Source organism: Marmota marmota, unplaced genomic scaffold (genome assembly GCF_001458135.2).
Source record: "Marmota marmota marmota unplaced genomic scaffold, marMar, whole genome shotgun sequence".
NCBI classification, from domain to species: Eukaryota; Metazoa; Chordata; class Mammalia; order Rodentia; family Sciuridae; genus Marmota; species Marmota marmota.
In genome coordinates, this window is record NW_025999949.1 from 29,560,866 (window position 1) to 29,579,422 (window position 18,557).

Here is an 18,557-nt window from a genome sequence, read left to right on the forward strand (position 1 = left end):
GAGGGGAGGGGGAGGGGAACACTCCCTCTGCCCAGAAGCCAGCGCCCTGCTCTATAGCAGAGCCCATGCCTGGATTCCTACGTAAAGGGAGTGCAAGTCCCTTCAGGGTCCTGGGGGATTTTAGTGGAAAAAGTGATTTACAGTGTCCATATGGAAGAAAAAATGTGCGAGATTGCCAAGAAAATCTTGAGGAAGTAGAGCTGTGAGGGAGACTTGCCCATCAGATGAAAACCGAGCACGAAGGTACCGCCACGGAGGGAGGAGGGGCTGGTCGGGATGGAGCAGTCCAGTGGGGGACCAGACAGGGACCAGGGACACACAGCCAAGCGACCTTGGGAACTTAGGATATGATAGTGGTGGACTACAAGTGGGACTTACTTCACCTCTCTACCCTTTCCTTCCTTTGACATTTATTGAGCACCCACCACCTGCTAAAAGGTCCACAGTTGGAGAGCCCTGCAGGTCCTGTGCCAGTGTCCTGCACGGGACTAGACATCAGACCACCCCAGTGCTCCTGTGCTCATTCCCATTTCTTAAATTCACATTAAGCACCCCTAAATTCTTTAAGCAACAGTACTAAGGGGACATAATCATTCTTCTTTGTAGAGGTAAAAAAAGAAGTGCAGAGAAGTTAAGTAATTTGCCCCAAGTCACACAGCTTCCAGCTTCTCTGGTCTAAATACTTGGGCAGAAGTGGGATGCAGGCAGTCCCTGCCCCAATAGGAGTTTACAGGCCAGACAGGTGGAACGGGAGGGACAGAGTGATGTCATTCAGAGCAGAGAGGCCGGGTGCAGGCTGCCATCTCAACAGGACCCTCTGTCACATAGGACCTGTTAATCAGGGCCAGCAAGCCCCTGCCCACCAAGCTCTCTACTGCTGAGTCTAAGCACGTGACATTTGAGTGGGCCTCTCAGAAGCGTAGAAGTGGGCAAACAAGTGCCCGGGAGGCAATGCCCAGGCAGACCTTGGGTCAGGGGAGTGCACGGTGTGAGGCGAGGCTCCACACTCCCTCCCATAAGTGGGCGTGAGATGTGCAGCTGACTGAGTGTCTGTGTGTGAACATGGTGCATCCGAGTGCAGGAGCCTGTGTGTGTGTGTGGTACGCAGTCCCACTCTGCACCCCCAGAGTCAGCTGCAGACACAGGCTCATTCCAGGTGTGGGAGGAGGGGCAGGCTAACTGGCTAGCGAGCCTGGGATCAGTGCTGGGACTGGGCAGTAAACACTCCCGGATATTGGGTGGGAAAATGGAATATGGATGGTGACGATGGTGGCAATAGTGATGGTGATGGTGGTGATGATGATGGTGAGGTTGTTGGTGGTGGTGATGATGATGATGGTGATAATGATGGTGGTGGTGAGGATGGTGATGGTGGTGATGGTGATGATGGTGGTGGTGATGGTGATGGTGATGGTGGTGATGGTGATAGTGTTGATGATGATAATGATGGTGGTGGTGGTGTGGTGATGATGGTGAGGATGGTGGTGATGGTGATGGTGANTGATGGTGATTATGATGGTGATTATGATGGTGGTGGTGATGGTGATTATGATGGTGGTGGTGATGGTGGTGATGGTGGTGATGATGGTGGTGATGATGGTGATGGTGGTGGTGATGCTGAGGATGGTGGTGATGATGGTGGTGGTGACAGTGATGGCGGGATAGTAAGAACACCTCTGGTCAGGTCTGCCTCTCAAGCTGGAGTCAGAGTGATGGGCCCTCCACACTGACTGTGCTTTTCACAGGTCGTGCACTTGCTTGTCCATGGACAGTCCCTGTGGTGGCCCCAGCCGTTTCCAGTCTCTAGGGGCGTGGCCATGGGGCGTCTGCATTGTCCTGCATGGAGGTTGGCTATTGGAGGCGGGTCTTTACGCTTGCAGGGCGGGGGGAGCTGAGGACTCAGTACTGAGGGATGGTGAAAGCACTTGAGTTCTTAAGAAGAGCCCAGGAGCCTGCATGTCTGGTCCCCTCGGGATTCTTGTGTGCACTGGATTTCAGATCATCTCTCCTCGACCACTGACATCCTGACTCTAATCGTCCAAAGAGGGAGGTGGAGGGAGGAGGGAGCCAGGATCGGAAAGAAGCTGGGCCTCTCAAAACATGAACAAGGGACATTCCAGGGGAGGTGATAAGATCAGCCCGCCCAGGTCTGGGATCTGCAGGCAAGTCCAGGCTCCCTCCACTGTGAAGGCCACACCTTGAAGGGGCCCCGGGGGGAGAGGAGGGCAGAGCCCGGCACCAAGGAGAGGAAGGGGGTCCCTCTAAGACCCCTGCCTTGAGTCTGGGAGTGAGAGGAGGGAGCCAGCCATGAGCCTGCCCAGGGCTAGGGAGGAGCTTGGGGGCCCAAGTGGACAGATTTTGGAGAGAGCAGGGATTGAGCCCGGCCCTGGGACAGAAGGCAGACTCACCTGCGTGGCTAGAAGGCCGCCAAGAAGCAGCTCATTGCCGCCATAGTCCCAGAGCCCACTGGCCCGTTCTGGATGGACCCCTCATTCCACAGCAGCAGGGCTCCCAGGGGGCAGCCTCTGCAGGGGAACTGAAGGCTGCTGTCTCTGGAGACAGCGTCACTGGCCTTTGTGCCCAGAAGGGTGTGTGCCGTGCTCTGGGAGGACCCTCCAGACGTGCTTCCTCCCCAGAAGCTCTCCAAACCCATTCTCCCCTCTGCCCACGTCTCCCCTGTCAGTCCGCCAAGGCGGCTCCTGGTCTCTGGCCCTGCATCCTCAGAAAGCCAAGAAGCGTGAGAGCAGCTTCGGCCCCTGGGTCCCACGTCAGGCCCTGCCCCGGCTCTGCCTGCCCAAGCCGGTTCCCCAGCCTCTCCCCTGGCACGTCACTCTGGTCTTCTCCCCGGCTCATGGGGGCCCTGCACACGCCCCCACACTCTTCCTGCCATCGAAAGCACCTCCCAGCGGGCACTCTGCTGGCTGTGCCCACCGTGGTCCACCTGCCTCCCGCCCCTTCCTCCTGCACACCAGCTCTTGCTCCTGCAGCCTTGGGCCTTTGCTGGTGCTGTCCCTCCACCAGTCCTGCTCCTGCATTCTTTCCTGGTGGCCCGACATGTCCCCCACTCAGCCGTCCCTGTCTGTGCTGGTGCATCGTGGGGCTGGGAGCGTCCTTGTGGAGTGAGTGGATTCAGGGGACCGCGCCTGGTGGGAGGGGGGCAGCATGTTTACAGGGCAGGGACCACTGCCCTTCCTGACAGGGGGACTCTGCTGGGGGCAGGGCGGAGCTGGGAGAGCCTGGACCAGATGCTCAGAGGACAGTGGCAAGCGCTGGCTTCGGGCTCAGTCCCTGAGGGCGGAACTAGGGGTCAGGAGCCCCAGCTCTAAGCAGGTTCTGCTTTCCCCTCTGAGCCTCAGACAAGAAAAGGGGACAGGAAGACCTGCTTGGCCCGTGCTCCAGGAGGGGTGGTGCAGAGCTCATCAGCAGGGGTGGCAGCACACAGCGGGGACAAGAAACAGCTCCTCTGCCCAGCTTCCGCTCCTTCTGTCACCTGGGCCGCAGTTATCCTCTCTGAGATGGACACAGAAGCCCATCGCACAGAGCCCTGTGACTGAGGGAAGGGACGCAGGTCCAGTGAGGAGCACGTAGGAAGCCACAAACAAAACCAAGATGTCCAAGTGCATGGGATCAAAGGGTGCTGTCCTCGAGGTCCTTTCAGTTCTCAGCAGAGCCTGGTGGTGCCACATGGCTTGGGGTTGGAGCTGCCCACCATCCCAGTTTCTTCCTCTCCCTTTTTTTTGCTAGTGGAAGCCCTGTGCAGCTCTTTCTGTCCACAGCGGCCACGTCCTGCTGCTGGCAAACTTCAGCTCATTTACGATCCCAGGAGTCCACCTTGGACGGCCCTACTGTGTGCCATGGCTCCACGGGCTGTGCCACCATCTTGTTAAATCCCACCATAGCCCTGTGGGGTGACAGGAGGCAGAGGGGACACAGTCCCACGCCATCCGCGCTTCCAACACCACCAGATTTCCGAGCAAAGCTGGTGGGACCCACTCCCAGGTCCGTCCTGTTGTGTCAGCCCAAGCCCGGGGTCCCCTCCAGAAGAGGGGAGGTAGATGCTCCAGCTCAAGTTAACAGATATTAACTATTAACGTGAGACAATTAAGAAATTGTAACTCATTGTATTGGTGTGAGAGTGTATGGGGGTTACAATTTTTTAAAAATTCCTCATACTTTAAAGATCTATTCTGAAGAACCTCAGGTAAAATCACAGATGTCTAGGATTTGCAGATTTCCAAGAATAAAGAAGCACGTGTATGCATGGTAGCAAGAAAAGAAACAAGAGTAACAGGTGTTGTAGTTATCAAAGCTGGTGGTAGGAATGGGGGTTCATTATACCATTCTCTCAACCTTGTGAATATTAGAGCATGTATCTTGCAAAGAAGTAACACATTTCAAATTTGTATGTGCATATGTATATGTGATTGTATACATGATATATTTAATTAATATTATATACTATGTGTAATATACAATTGTTTCTTATAGATTAAAATATTGCATATTCTATATTATACAAAACATACATCTTACAAGTACAACTATATATAATTAAATATAGCATCTATATATCGTCATACATAGTATAGAATATTCAATAGATATCAGTGCTTCTGTTGTGATTTCTTGAAACTCTGAACATGTGAAACCATCCCAGGCTGCCCTGGGGCCCGTGGCAGGGGCTGTGTGCCCACCCTCACCCTAGCCTGTGCTGGCTTCCTTCTGCTCTCTCCCTGCCCTCAGAGGAAAGGGCCCTCTCTGTGGTTCTGCCCTCAGCTCTGAGCCCTGCGCTTGGAAGGCAGCAGATGCTGCACCTGTGTAGGACAAGTGAGTGAACGAACATGTGAAAGAATGCTCATGATTTGGAAAGAAACCACTCCCTGCGAGCAAAGTCGGCTTCCCCCACTGCAAGCTCACCAGTCTGCGTTAGAAAAAATCTCAGCAAACCTTCTTTATCCCACCAGCCAGGAGCCTTCAGCTCCCAGGACCTGCCAGCTGATCTGCAGGCTCTGGCAGTGCTGGGTGATGGGTCAGTCCCAAAGCTCTCAGCCCAGGAGGACAGCCCCAGCAGAGGTGCAGACCCACTGCTGAGAGGCGCTGGGAAAGAGGTGGCCTTCCCTTGTGGCCAACTCAGTCCTGAACTGGAAATGAGAGAAGCAAGCAGAGGGCAGGCAGTGGGCTGGGCTGAGGCCCGCAGCCCTGCGGCCAGGCCATCTGCACCTCCCTCTTCCCCAAGGCCTCTCGTCAGTAGAGCTGTGAGCAGAAACTGCTGCGAGGCAGGGCACCCTGTTCCTGAAAGCCCAGGCTGTGAGCCCTTCAGGCCATTCCTGCCTCAACCCTGCCCCCTCGTGGAGCATCTGGGTGCAGCCTCTCTAAGGCCCGCGGTGAGATCTCCATCCATCCTACTGTTCCCAGGCACGGAAGCCTGTGCTGGGCCCCACACAGGCGGGAAAGGGCAGCCTCTCCATGGAGAGTCCTGCAGCGGCTCTTCTCTCCTCTTCTGGGGCCTGTGGCAGCCTGGGCTCCACTCCACTCTGTTGGAACCCTCCCTGCAGGTGAGGGCCTGTCTTCACCCGAGCACCGAGCACCGGGTGGGTGGGTGAAGGAGCTGGAGGAAGGAATGGAGAAGGAGTAGAGCAGCGTCACAAGCGAGGACTCTGGAGGGACACAGGAAGCATATACCACTTCCTGGCTGCTGGCCCTGGGACAGTCACTAAGCTCTCAGGGCCTTGGGTTCCTCACGTATGAAATGGGGACCACACTAGCACCTGCTCAGGAGGGCCGCTGGAGGAGCTGTCACCACTGCTGCCATTTTCCAGCTGGGGGAACAAGCTCAGAGAGAGTGAGCACAGCCCAGGACCCAGAGCTGACAGGGGTGGAGTCGGGGGCTGTCACATGGGGTCCTCTCACGGCAAGTGCTGCCCTTCCACTCATCCTGTGTCCTGGTCACCATTGAACCACGCACACCTCAGAAGAGAGAGGGACATTTCTTCCTCATTAATGGGACATGGCAGGTCCCAGGTGGCCCCCATGCCCACCACCAGGCAAGTACATAATGATGCACTAGCCCTCATGCATGAAGGTCACATTGTATACTTGTTTCCAGGTCCATTTTCAGAGAGCTGAAATACACTATAAAACCCATGGTTACCTCTCGCCTTTAAATATCATCTCAAAAGACAAAGGCAGGATTTCTTACTGGGGCTCTATTTCTGTTCCTTCTCAGTGGAAATCAGCTTAAGTGTGCCCAGTGAGTATGACTGCAGGAATCAATTCACGGCTTTTAACCCACCTGGGGATTACCTTTAGTCCAGAGGGGTTAAATATGTGGCACTTAAGGGACTTATCTTGGGAGCTACTCCTTTTTCTTTCCTTCCATTTTTTATGCATTTTACAAAACATCAAGGGAAAACACATGATCTTCAATTATCTGCGCAGGGCCTGCTTACTAAGCAGCACAAGGCCCGAGGAACCGCAGAGCAATTTGGGCACCACAGCTCTGCAGGACTGTGCTGGGGTCAGCCTTAGGCTGTCGGGGGTAAGGCACAAAAGTGTTGGTTGTCCAAAAGTCAAATGTTTAAAAGGAGGTGAGCTGCAGCCTTACCTCCTCCCTCCCCTCTGCCAACTGAGGCAGTGACTCCTCCCTCTCCTGTGAGAATCCAAGGGTTGCTTGTTAGTGTGCAGGCTCTGAGCCGGAGGACGGCAGAGGTCCACCTGAAGCCTGGTGTGCAAGGTGGGATCCATTTAGCAGGTTCCATAGGTCAGTGGTTCTCAAACTTTGCTGCCTTCAGAACCAGCTGAAAAGATCCCAACGTCCAGGCTTCTCCCCAGGCCACCTAGTCAGGATCTCTGGGAAAGCGAGTGGGCATGGGTGTGTAATGAAGCTCCAGGGTGGTTCTAAGGTACAGGAAAGTCTGGGAACCGCTGCTGCACTTTGGTTCTGTTTGGGATCAGCCGACCTGGGTAGTGGAGGGGACGCTGAGAATCAAGAGGCAGGATGAGGAGGAGCCTGGGTGGGGTGGGCAGGGTAGGGGTGTGGCCGGAGCCTGCAGGGGCAGAACTAGGCAGGACACGCCGTGACCAAGCCAGCCCTGGGCATGCTCGGGAAGCATCTTAGAGTCATCAATCCATCTTGTCTTCCCCATAAGCCCAGTGGTGTCTGCGGAGGGTCCGATTCCAGAAGCTCATCATAAAAGAGGTTTCATGTGAACAGTTTCAACTTGGAAGGACTCAGGCTGCTTTCTTCTTCCTCTGACTTTCCCCTGACAACATTCTCTCTGCCATGATTTTCCACTAGGGCCCAAGTGGCAGTGTGTTTGCAAAGATCAGTCTCCCACCTGCTCCACAGACACTGTGGCAGTCAGGACTCTTGGGGAAATGGTCAGGGTTTGGGCATATTCATGCCTGTGGCTGGGAGAGCAGGGGTGGGGTCCAATCCCCAGGGAAAATGAGAGCCTGGTAAGAGGGAACAAGGGCCCAGAGGAGTGTCCTAGAGTTTGAGTAACAGATCCAGCCTGCACAATGAAAGAACCGTTTAGAAGATCCTGGGGACCTCTATGCACACCCTCATGTACACACTATGTGTACACACCCCAGTATACATGCCCCATGCACATACCCTATGTACCCTCCCCAATGTACACACTCATGTATACACTCTATGTACAAACCTCAATCTATACACCCCATGTACATACCACATGTATACACCCTAATATACACACCCATGTCACACACCCTAATGTGCACTCCCATAAAACACCCCATGTACACACCCCATGAACATAACCCCCGCCAAGCTGTCAGCCCTGCATGGCAGGATCCGCATGCAGCCCTGTTTTCCTCTGTGCACATGGGGTGGGGTTGATTGGTTCTCAGGAGTCTGGACTACTTGTGACCTGCAGCCAAATGCCCAGGATCTCCATGCTGGCAAGGCAGTGGGACTGGGAGGGTCCCCAGCACTGCACAGCTGTGGAGGGCCTTCCTTCCGCCTGGACTGTCTGGGAGCCTGCGACCACTAGGTGGTGCCAACAGCAAAGGCTAGGTCAGAGGACCCGGGAGCCCAGCCATCCAACGGGATCCCTTAAGCCACCTGCCTAGCCCCAGGGAAGGTTTCCTGTAGCTCTGTAATCTGCTGCGTGCCTCGGGGGGTCTTCATGCACTTACCTGGGAAGGGAGCTTTTTCTGGGGAATTTGCAACTTGATGTGGAGACCCCATGGAGTGGGTACCCACCAGCTCACGTCCTGCTCCAGCCCAGTCTGTATCCTATCCCTGTGCTGGGCACCAGGAAGGAGGGATGCACAACTGCATCAGGGCAGGGGCTGTGCCTTCAGTATATCATAGGCCAGGCCCAGCACGTCCCCATGCCTTATGCCCTCCACCCTCCCAACAGCTCCTGGGGCAGATATTATTGTGCCCAGATTACTCTGAAAGTTCATGTGTGACTGTGTCAGGTCCCATGTTCATTTATAGACTCTCAGTGCTGAGAGGAGAGGTGCAGGACATGACATATTGAATATCAAGTGACACTCTAGCTGTTTGAGGTCAGCAATCCCGTAGCCATCCCTTCCTCAGCAGGTCCCTGGGGAGCACTTCTGTGTGCCACCTTGTGTTTCAGGCACACGGCAGAAGCAGGGCCCAGACCCTGCCCTCAGCAAGTCCACCAACCCAGGGCCGAGACCAGCTCCAACCAACCTGGCTCTTAGGGCAGGAAGGAGTCATCGCTTCTGCCAAAGAGTGCTGACAGCACAGGGACCCTCAGAGATGGCCAGGGGAGTCCATGGAGCTGCCAGGCGTCTAGTGCCACAGCCCTGCAGGGAAGTGCCTCCCTCCATGGAGTCAGAAAGCCAGCCAGCAAAGCCAAATGACCGTCACTTTCACAGTACTCAATGCCACCTGAATAAATCACCCCTACTAACGCCTGCTTCTCCATCAGCTTAAGTACAGGGAAAGCTTAAATCCATCTTCCAATGCCTAAAATTTAAGAGAAGCTATAACTAGCTCAGGAAATGGTTGTTAGGTGAATGAAAGAGCCCAGAGGAGGCCAAGGTCAAGAGTGGGTAAGTAGAGTTACGAGAGGCATTTGGGTCTAGGCCTTGACCCAGACTATGTCCATGGCCACTTTGGGTCTGTTCCCTTCTCGAGAAGAGAAGACAAATTTGTGTGAATAACCCACATCACGGCCTGTACTGTAACCATGAAATGCAGATTTACAAGCCACATAGAGTCGGGCCCTTCTGACAGAGGGAGACCCTGGAGCCCAGCCGAGCCCACCCTGCTGCCCCACAGAAGCCCTGGCCTCACCTCTGCTCACCCCAGAGTTCAAGTGTCCGGTTGAGCCCTGGAGGATGCTCTGTGGCCTAGAAGTGGCAGAGCCAGCTCCTGCCCTTGCTCTGTGTCCTCAGGGCATCCTCTTCCTCCCAAGGCCTTGGTCTCCTCTGGGACCTAGAGAGAAGGGCCTAGATGGGATTCAGGTGGCAGCTAGGGAGGGCAGAATCCCAGAGGCACAGAAAGCTCAGAGCTCCAGACACCAGGGCTGTCCACCAGCCCAGCCGTCAAGGCCGCAGTTTCTCCTTTCAGCTGTCCCTTTTGCCACTGTACATTTGCCAGAGTGAAGATGAACTTGCTGACTAGGTGGTGGGAACAGCGGGTGGTGGGCTGCAGGTGGGAGGGGTGGAGTGAGGCCCATCACTCTGACTGCAGAATGAAGACTCTTCTCTAGGGATCTGCTCTAACAGCTGAGCCCGGCCCACCTCCCCGGGGGGTCAGGAGATCCAGACGCAGGGAGCTGAGATCACGTTCCTGTGGCTGCAGCATGCCCCCTTTCTTGATAGCCAGTGGCAATATCAGGCCCCCTGGCCCAGCCTGGGCTTAAAGAGCTGTCATCGGCTCAGCTGGGACCCAGAAAATCAGCAGAGGAAAGACGGGGCATCTTGAATGATGTCACTGCAGAGTGACTCTCTTGTCAGCAAGCCCTCAGCTGCCCAAAGACTGGGCCCCCTCCTCTGTGACCTGAGACCACCTCCCCTGCCCCTGGGAGTGTGAGGATGAAAGGAAAACAGGAAAGACAGTCAAAGAGAAGGCAAGCATGAGCTGACGCCCAACCTGGGCCCATCGCTTTTCAGAGATTTGGGCTCCTGGGCCTTATTTTATTGAAAAGGAAAGAGACGCTTAACTATCAAATGCAAGGTGGAAAGTCTATTAAATTCCGACACTGTGAAGATGGGAAGGTGGTGGCAGGGCCTTAGGGCTTCTACCTGCTCCTCAGCAGCCCCCCTCACTGCTGCCTTTCCCCCACAGGCCCTCGTTCCGGCCCCCACAGCCATGACCTTCACCCCAGGGCCGCTGGAAGACACAACGGCGAGCCCTCAATTCTGCAAGTGGCCGTGTGAGTGCCCGCCATCCCCACCCCGCTGCCCACTGGGGGTCAGTCTGATCACAGACGGCTGTGAGTGCTGTAAGATATGTGCCCAACAGCTTGGGGACAACTGCACAGAGGCTGCTGTCTGTGACCCCCACCGGGGCCTCTACTGCGACTACAGTGGGGACCGCCCGAGGTACGCAATAGGAGTGTGTGCACGTAAGTGAGAGCCTCCGTACCTTCCACCTGGCCCCAGGACCCCAGCTCTGGCCCGGGGCCCCTCGCCCTTGGCACACTTGCAGGCAGCCATTCATCTGGCCAGGCCTCAGCTTGGCAGGAGGCACCCCCAGCCCAGCCCAGCCCAGCCCCTGGTGAGAAGCCACAGGGCAGGTCCCTCCTGGGGAGAGGGCGATGCCCATGTGCCTTTCATCTCTACACCTTGACTCCTTGCTCCCTTCTCAGTCTGGAAACATCCTTCTCTGGTAAGGAGTTTCCCCAGGGAAGACCTGTTCTCTTAGTGGGTGGCACCATCCCAAGGGATGTCAGGTCACTTCAGAGCACCTCATCGTTTAGTAATGTTATAAATTAAAATAATGTGGTTAAATCCAGTAGGCTTGAAATAATAAAAACCAGCAGCCTGCAACCACCCCTTCCTACCAACCACGTTCTCTGGGTTACTTACAGTCACTTTTAACTTTCTTGTATTTTCCACTGAGTGACTCATGCCTTCTTCTGTATTTTAACTGGACTGATATGTCAATTTTGGATGATTTGTTTATAATCCTATATGATAACTGATGACTTAGCTCCTCAGTGTCATCTAATACATCCCTTTTCTTTCAATGTCATTGCCATAATTTGGGGGTATACAATAATTAGTATTTTTAATATTATGAGTATGGGAATAACGCTCACTACAGTACTTGATTGAATTTCTGTTTTACAATGCCTGGAGTGTTTCCTGGAGTTTCTAATTGCCTTTGCTTTTTTCTTTGCTCTTAGTCTTTACATCATCCTCGTGTATTTGTTTGCTCTTCAAGTGTTTGCTCCACTGTGGGTACCCTGCTCTATCTTGTTTTCAGAGACTGCCTCTCTAGGGCTTTCTGACCTACTTCTGGACTTGCACTTCCTTAATTTGACTCATGTAAGCATTGTCCATGGTACATGTCCTAGCAGGATGAAGAAAGGTACTTAACCATCATGCCACAGCAGCCTAACTTCTGAAGAGTTCTATGGACTCTCATAAATCCAAGAACTCCCTTCTTCCCTTAGTGCTGAATCAAGACTTCCCCATAATTACAACTCCACATACAGCCCATCACATATTCACACACAGTACAGTCTCTTATCCCCAGATAGCACATTACACTTCCTGAGGTGGGTTGATGGTGAGGGCTATGCACATAATTTCTAGTCACGCAATCCTGTCCAACCCTCGTGGTTAATTTATGGCACTTTTCTCGTTTGATCATTAGTTTGTTTTCAACTTTCATTACAAGACATGTCTTGACTTTTGCAAGTAGCCCCCTCTGCTTCCTCTATCCTTCCAGTCTTTCCTCTTTTACTGAGACTCATTAACAGTTCCACAAAACAATGTGTTCAAAGAGAACTTTCGACCTGACCTGTACAGAAGCATCCAACATATTGATTCAGATATTTATTCCTGATCCCAGTCCAGACTTACTGAATCACATCCTTTGGAAGCAGAGATGGGAATCTGTACCAGGTGTTTCTCAGGGATGCTGAAGTTCAAGACTGATGGCTAACACACAAACTAGGAGGGGAAACTGGCCCAGCCTCCTTGTGCTAGAGCCGCCTAGAGTTATATGAGACTGTCTCATAATTCCTCTCCATTATTCTTCAAGGTCACTCAAAGGGCAATTCAGTTCTTGGCCATTGTACTAATCCCTGGAGCTGTACTACAATCTTGTCAATTACCAGGCATCAAAGCTTTGTAAGCCTTCTCTCCTGGATCCAGAGGCTGCCTCTCCCGCTTGCCTCTTCCACCAGGGCCTGGAAGCCCCCTGCCCCACCCCTCCTCCTGCCTGTACATCTCAGGTCCTGCCTGCACCTGCTCCCGCCTCTGGGCTCCCTGCCACCATGAGCCTTTTATGTATTTCCTTGCCATTTATTTTGGAAAACAAACAAACAGAAACTGTGGTCCTGAGAAGATTTGATTGGGTCTCACCATTATCAAGGCTTATCTGGACGTGTAGGTTTGCAGACACTGGAATAAAGTTAAACAGGTGCCACGGAACTTCAGGGGCTTGGAATGTTCATGTTCATTGTCAAGTCCCAAAGGAGCTGCGACAAGAGGCCTTTTTCATTATAAACTTATTTGAATACTGAGATATTTTGCTCAGGTACTTTATTCTCCACTTTCACCACACATATGCACACACACACACACACACATTATGTATATAATACATATGTATATAACACATCACATGCAAACCCATACACACTCACACAGACACACACACCAACTCACTAATGTTCTACTGACTCTTGTCCTAGAAACACTGCTGCAGTGTAGGACCTTCTGAAACCCAATGCAAGAAAGAAGAGAAGCCAGGCTGAAAGCATAGAGAGGACGACACCTCTGAGCCAGAGAGAAGGAAAACTCTGGTCCAACAGACCCTCCCACCAGGGTCAGCTCAGCCAGCAGAGGGTCCTAGGATGAGACGCATCTGCCTTTGGAGGTGTTCATGTAATTATGTCAGGATGAGGCAGGTCATAAAAATGAGCCAGTGCGAAGCTGGCACTCAGAGAGGATGGGCGGGGCCATGGCAAACTGCCAGCTGCCAGCTTTGGCTGTCTGAGGTCACCCCCCGGGGACCTCAGCCCTGGTGGCCGGGGGAAATGTGAGCTTGGTCTTGTCCAGTCTGCTCAGTTTTCAAGAAAACCCAGAAGTCTCGATTTGTGTAGTGTGTATAAGTTGGCAAGACATTCAGAATGTTTTTTAAAAACACTCGGTGGGCCAAGCTAAATGCCCCCGCGGGCAGAGCGTGACCTCTGAGTTAGCCCGCTTGGCTATTTCGGTTGCACAAACACTGCATCTAATGCGGCTGGGTCAGCCTGAGGGCAGGGTGGTTGGTGGAAGCATCATGATGTTCACAGGCACCGGCTGGGGTTTCCGCCCTGGCCCCCCGCTGCTGGCTAGCTACGTGTCTGTGGGCACGTCACTCGGGGGCTTGAGGAAACCAACCTCGGGAGCCAGGAGGAAAAAGGGAATATGCATCCGCCCACAGGACAGCGCTCTTGGTTTTGCTTTGTTTGACTGGCCTTTTCAGAAGTCATCTCTGTCCTGTCTGGGGTCATAATCAGAGGAGGGACAGCTCTGGTTCCAGTCCTGGCCCCGGCCCCAGTCTGAGGCGAGGGAACAGTAAAGGCAGACATGGTCTTTGGAGCTGGCCAACCTAGGTGGGATCCCACCTGTTACCTGGTACTAGCTAGTACTAGTAAATAAGTACTAACAAGGGCTTAGGCAAGTTACCTAGCCTTTGAAGTCTCCATTTCCTGGAAATGACCAAGAGCACCACCTCTCTGGGTGGCTGGGTTGAGTCCCCACATCTGGGGATGGGTCACCCACAGCCACTGCACACCCCATCTCCACCGGGGTCGGCTCATCACAGCTGGCAGCAACTCCCCCCACTTCCCCACCCACAGGTCCAAGGAGACCAGGGAACCTTCCAGACATAGTGGTTGTCAACCTTGGCTACAAACTGGATTCAAAAACACCGAGGATAACATAAGCCAAACATGGAGGTCCCCCTCAGATTCCATGTCATGGGCTGGGCACCCACAGTTCCCTAGGTGCCTGTGCTGGTCCCAGGGAGCCACCGGTGCAGAATCTCTGTGCAAGGCCAGGCCTGCCCCGCTGCCTTCCCCCAGAGTCCCCCACGGGGGCGGAGCCTCAGTCTCACCTGCACTCGCCATCCCCACACTCACTCTCACCCACACTCACAGACTCACACACACTCTTACACACCCCTCACACACCATACACACACTCACACACATTCACACTCCTGTTCACAGAGTCTCACACACATGCACTAGCATACACCTACACACACCCATGCCCACACCACCCCCACACATAATCACACACACTCACACTGCCCTCTCACACACTCACACCCCTGATACACACATAGTCAAATGCACACTCACTTTCACACACACACCCATACAACCCTGACACACTCACACTCACACCCTCATAACACATACCTACACATTCACACAGTCCCAGTCACATTCATACCCCCACACTCACACTTACTCTATACACATTGAAACACACTCACCCTCCCATAACACACACACCTACACACACAGAGTCAGAGTCACACACACATACATACAGTTTCCCTCCACACACTCACCCACACAGACACTTGCAATCTTCTTCCTGGAGCGGGTGGCTCGGTCAGGGTGACTCAGTGCAAAGCTGAACAACGCGCTCCTGTCCCCTCTTGTGGGCATGCTCTTCTTCCTTTCCCATTCCCTCTCCTCGCCTGGTGGAAGGAAAGGGCTGTGGGGTCAGAGCCACGGGGCTGCAGTCCCAGCTCTCTCATTCACAGCTTCCTGACCTTGAGCAAATGAAGCACTTGGCCTCCTGGACCTTTCCTGTCTGCAAATGAAGAAAATAAAACTCTCTGATGAAGTCATTGGGAGACCTGAATGAGGTCACACCCTGGGGGTACCTGGCACCAGACCAGATGGCCAGGACATATTGGAGTCCTGCCTCACTGCTCCTCCCCCCTGTGTGACCACTCCCTGGAAAACAGCAGCCAGCAAGACTCGTGCGCACCCAACCCACTTCTCATTCTGGTCCCCTTGGGGAGGGGACTGCACCTCGTTGAGGTGGTCTTGCTGTAGGTAACAGTGACAGTGATGATGTGCTTCCCTCTAGGAGAAATAACTCCCACGCCTGCCGCAGAGGAGACCCAGGCCCCACACTGGATAGAGGATGATGACTATGGACACCCCTCCCTAGCAGAACCAGGGACAGGACAGAACCACAGGCAGGCTGCACATTCCTCCCCTGATGGGCTCCTTACTGCCTGGGGACTCTGTTCTCAGGCAGCAAATGGCATCAAGCATGACTTCTGGCCCCGCAGCCCACAAAACCCTCCCAGAAGTCCAGGTTCATGGCCATCTCCACGGCTACTCAGATGCCAACCCCGACACTCACATCAAGGCTCAAATCGGCCTACCTCAAACCCTGCTCCTCCAAGGAGGACAGAGAGCACCTCGCCTTCCAGGGAGCCTGCTCCTCACACCCCTCCACCAACACGCGGAGCCCTTCTCATGGCCATGGCCCTCCCTGGTTCCAGTCACCACTCACTCCTGCCTCTTGCCAGGGCTGGGCGGGCCTCCCATGCTGCCCTTCACCCCTCTTTTCTCTGTTCTCTGCTCGGTACCACACAGGTTCTTGTGAAGCATAATTCACGCCATTCGTGAAAGTTACTTATCAAACACCGACTGTGTGTACAGCGTGGTTCTAGGCTGTAACTGCTCTGCATTCTCCCCTGGGCCTCCAAGGAAGCCTGATCTCCTTCTCCCCATCCTCTATCTTCCCCTGTCCCTCCTGCACCCCTGCTTCCTCCCACCTGTGGTGTGAGCCCTTCCTTCCTGAAGCTCCTCCCCCAGCACCTGGGCTGACTCACACCTGCCCTCCTTTGGTCTTGGCAGAACCATCCTCGGCTCATTGAGGCCTCCCGGCCCACCCGGTTTCGATTCAAGCTGTTCCCCATCCATCCCTCCCGCCGCACTCTTCCCCGGGCGGAGGGATACGGTACCTAAGCCCCTCCATACGTCAGCCCTGAAGAGGGAACTGGGTTTCGGTGTTCTGCTTGCCTGCATGTCTGCCCTCTCAGCACACGACCCTTTGGACCAGGACCAGGCTGTGTGTCGATGCCACAGGGAGCAAGCCGCCCTGTCCCTCTGGGTCTGTACCCTCTCACCGCAGCGCTGGTCCCTTAGGGGTGCTAGCCGCAGCTAAAGACCCCCTCACACCCCAGGTCCTCAGTCCTCTCCCGCCCCTGCTCTCCGGGTGTGCCCACCCTGGACAGCTCCCCGTGCTCTGGCACCATGAGCCTGAGCTCGGAGGGTCCAGCAGAGCCCGGGCCACACAGGCAGCCCTGGCCCAGAGCCCTGTGCCTCCTGGGCCTGACCTGGCCGCTGGCTGTGTTTGCAGAGGTGGTCGGCGTGGGCTGCGTGCTGGACGGGGTGCGCTACCTCAACGGGGAGTCCTTCCAGCCCAACTGCAAGTACAACTGCACTTGCATCGACGGCGCGGTGGGCTGCACGCCCCTCTGCCTCAGCACTCGGCCCCCGCGCCTCTGGTGCCGCCGCCCGCGGCGGGTGAACTTGCAGGACCAGTGCTGCGAGCAGTGGGTGTGCGAGGACGACGCCATGAGGCCACGCAAGACCACGCTGCGGGACACCAGTGCCTCGGGTAGGTGCGGGCCCGGCAGGGGCCAGACCTGGGGTGGCGGGTCACAGACCCCCCTGCCTGTGAATGGCTCCGGGCGCCCACTGTCCAATTCAGAACTCACTGATTGTGTCTTTAGGAAGTCACTCCTCCCTGGGGCCATAGGTCCCCACTTGTAAAATGGAAATTAAGATTTTTATGCTGGGATTCTCGCAATATAAAAAGAGGAAGCACTTTGTAAGCTTCCTAAAGAACAAAGTGTTTTCACAGGTAAACCCTTATTATCCTACCTGAGTGCTGGGGGGCACTGGAGGCAGGGTGAAAGCCCTGGGAAGGGAGGCCTGAGTGGCAGGTACCAGGGCAGAGGCGTGGGCCTCCTTGAGGCTTCAAGGTGTCTTGAGGTCCCCAGCTATGGAGGATGGGTGGGCAGGCTGAGCCAGGTAAGCCAGAGAAGAGGAGAGAGAGGCAGGGATGGGTCTGTGTGTTTTACCGCTGTCTCCTGGAGCCTAGGCCAGGGCCAGGGTCCTGTGGGTGGGTGGCTAGTGAGGCTCTGAGCTGGGCGGTGGGAGTCAAGGCAGGGAGGTCGGCTTGGCTGGAGTAGACCGAGGACTTGATATGCATCACTGTGGGGGAGAGGGAGAGGGGGTAGAGGTGACTCCTGAGACTTGTCACTGCTGAGGAGAGAACAGAAGAGACTGGGCACCTCTGGTGGGAGAGCTCTGCCCGCTGTGAGGGGATGTGAGAGAGGCTGGGGCCGGCTGGGAGGGGGAGGGTGGGCAGAGAGCCCTCTCAGGGGGCTGCTGAGGGCAGGGTGGCAGGGCGGCAGGGCCCAAGGACACGACACAGACAGACACAGAGGGCCTGGGGCAGAGGTCTGCGGAGGTTGAGCTTTGAGAGGTTCTCAGAAGAAGAGATGAGGAGAAGAACATCAGAGAAAACCCGAGGGCTTGGCGCCATGCGAGACAGGAGGGGACGCTGCTGGAGGACAGAGCCTCCTGAGCAAGGGGACATGGAGCAGTGAAAACTGGAAATGGGGTCAGGAGTTGCAAGTGTAGTGGGTACAAAGTAAAACCCCTAAGTGCGTGAGAGTGTTCGTGTCTCAGCCCTGATGGCCCTTGGGGCAGCAGAACTCCTTCCTTATGGTGGGGGCTGTGCAAGGGCGTAGGCTGTCCCCGTGTCCCGGCCTCTGGATGTCTGTAGCAACCCCCACCCAGAAGTTGTGATCATCCAGAACATCCCAGGGTTGCCAACTGGGGACAGAGCTGCCCGGCTCAGGAGCGGGTCCCTGTAGGTGGGAGAGGCAGCAGGGAAAGCCTGGTCCCGAGCAGACCCAGGGTGTCAGAGCAGCTGTCCCACACAGCCCCCCTCAGCAGGGTCACAGAAGAGTCACTGGGGGGTGGAGGGGGGCAGAGGCTGTCCGCCACTTGTGGTCTAGTGACCCCATTACGACAGCACAAACACAGCCCCTGCAGCGCTGCGGAGGTGACCCAGAAACCAAAGCCCTCTTATCCTCTAGGCAGATCCTTTCTCACCACCCCCAAGATGCCCGCAGCCCCCCTCAGCCCAGCCCTGCCCTCTCTGTGAGCTTTCCCTCTGTTGACATCCCCGCCCCCATACTCGTTCATTCCTGCGTCTCGTGGGGGAGGGAGGCCTGCACCCAGGAGCTGGGGCCCGAGTGTAGACACAGCTTCCCTTCTTGATCCGCTTCTCTCCTGCTTATCTTCCCTCTCCAGCTGCCCCCCCCCCCC

At 55.1% G+C, this 18,557-nt stretch overlaps 1 protein-coding gene across 1 annotated transcript in view; it reads left to right on the forward strand.

Moving 5' to 3' along the window:
* Ccn4 (cellular communication network factor 4) overlaps positions 1–18,557 on the forward strand; it is a 27,891-nt gene that overhangs the window by 2,295 nt on the left and 7,039 nt on the right. Inside the window, exons 2-3 of the mRNA XM_015486300.2 lie at positions 10,301–10,580; positions 16,573–16,833. Coding sequence (XP_015341786.1) covers positions 10,301–10,580; positions 16,573–16,833 — 541 coding nt within the window. The remainder of the gene's footprint in view (positions 1–10,300; positions 10,581–16,572; positions 16,834–18,557) is intronic.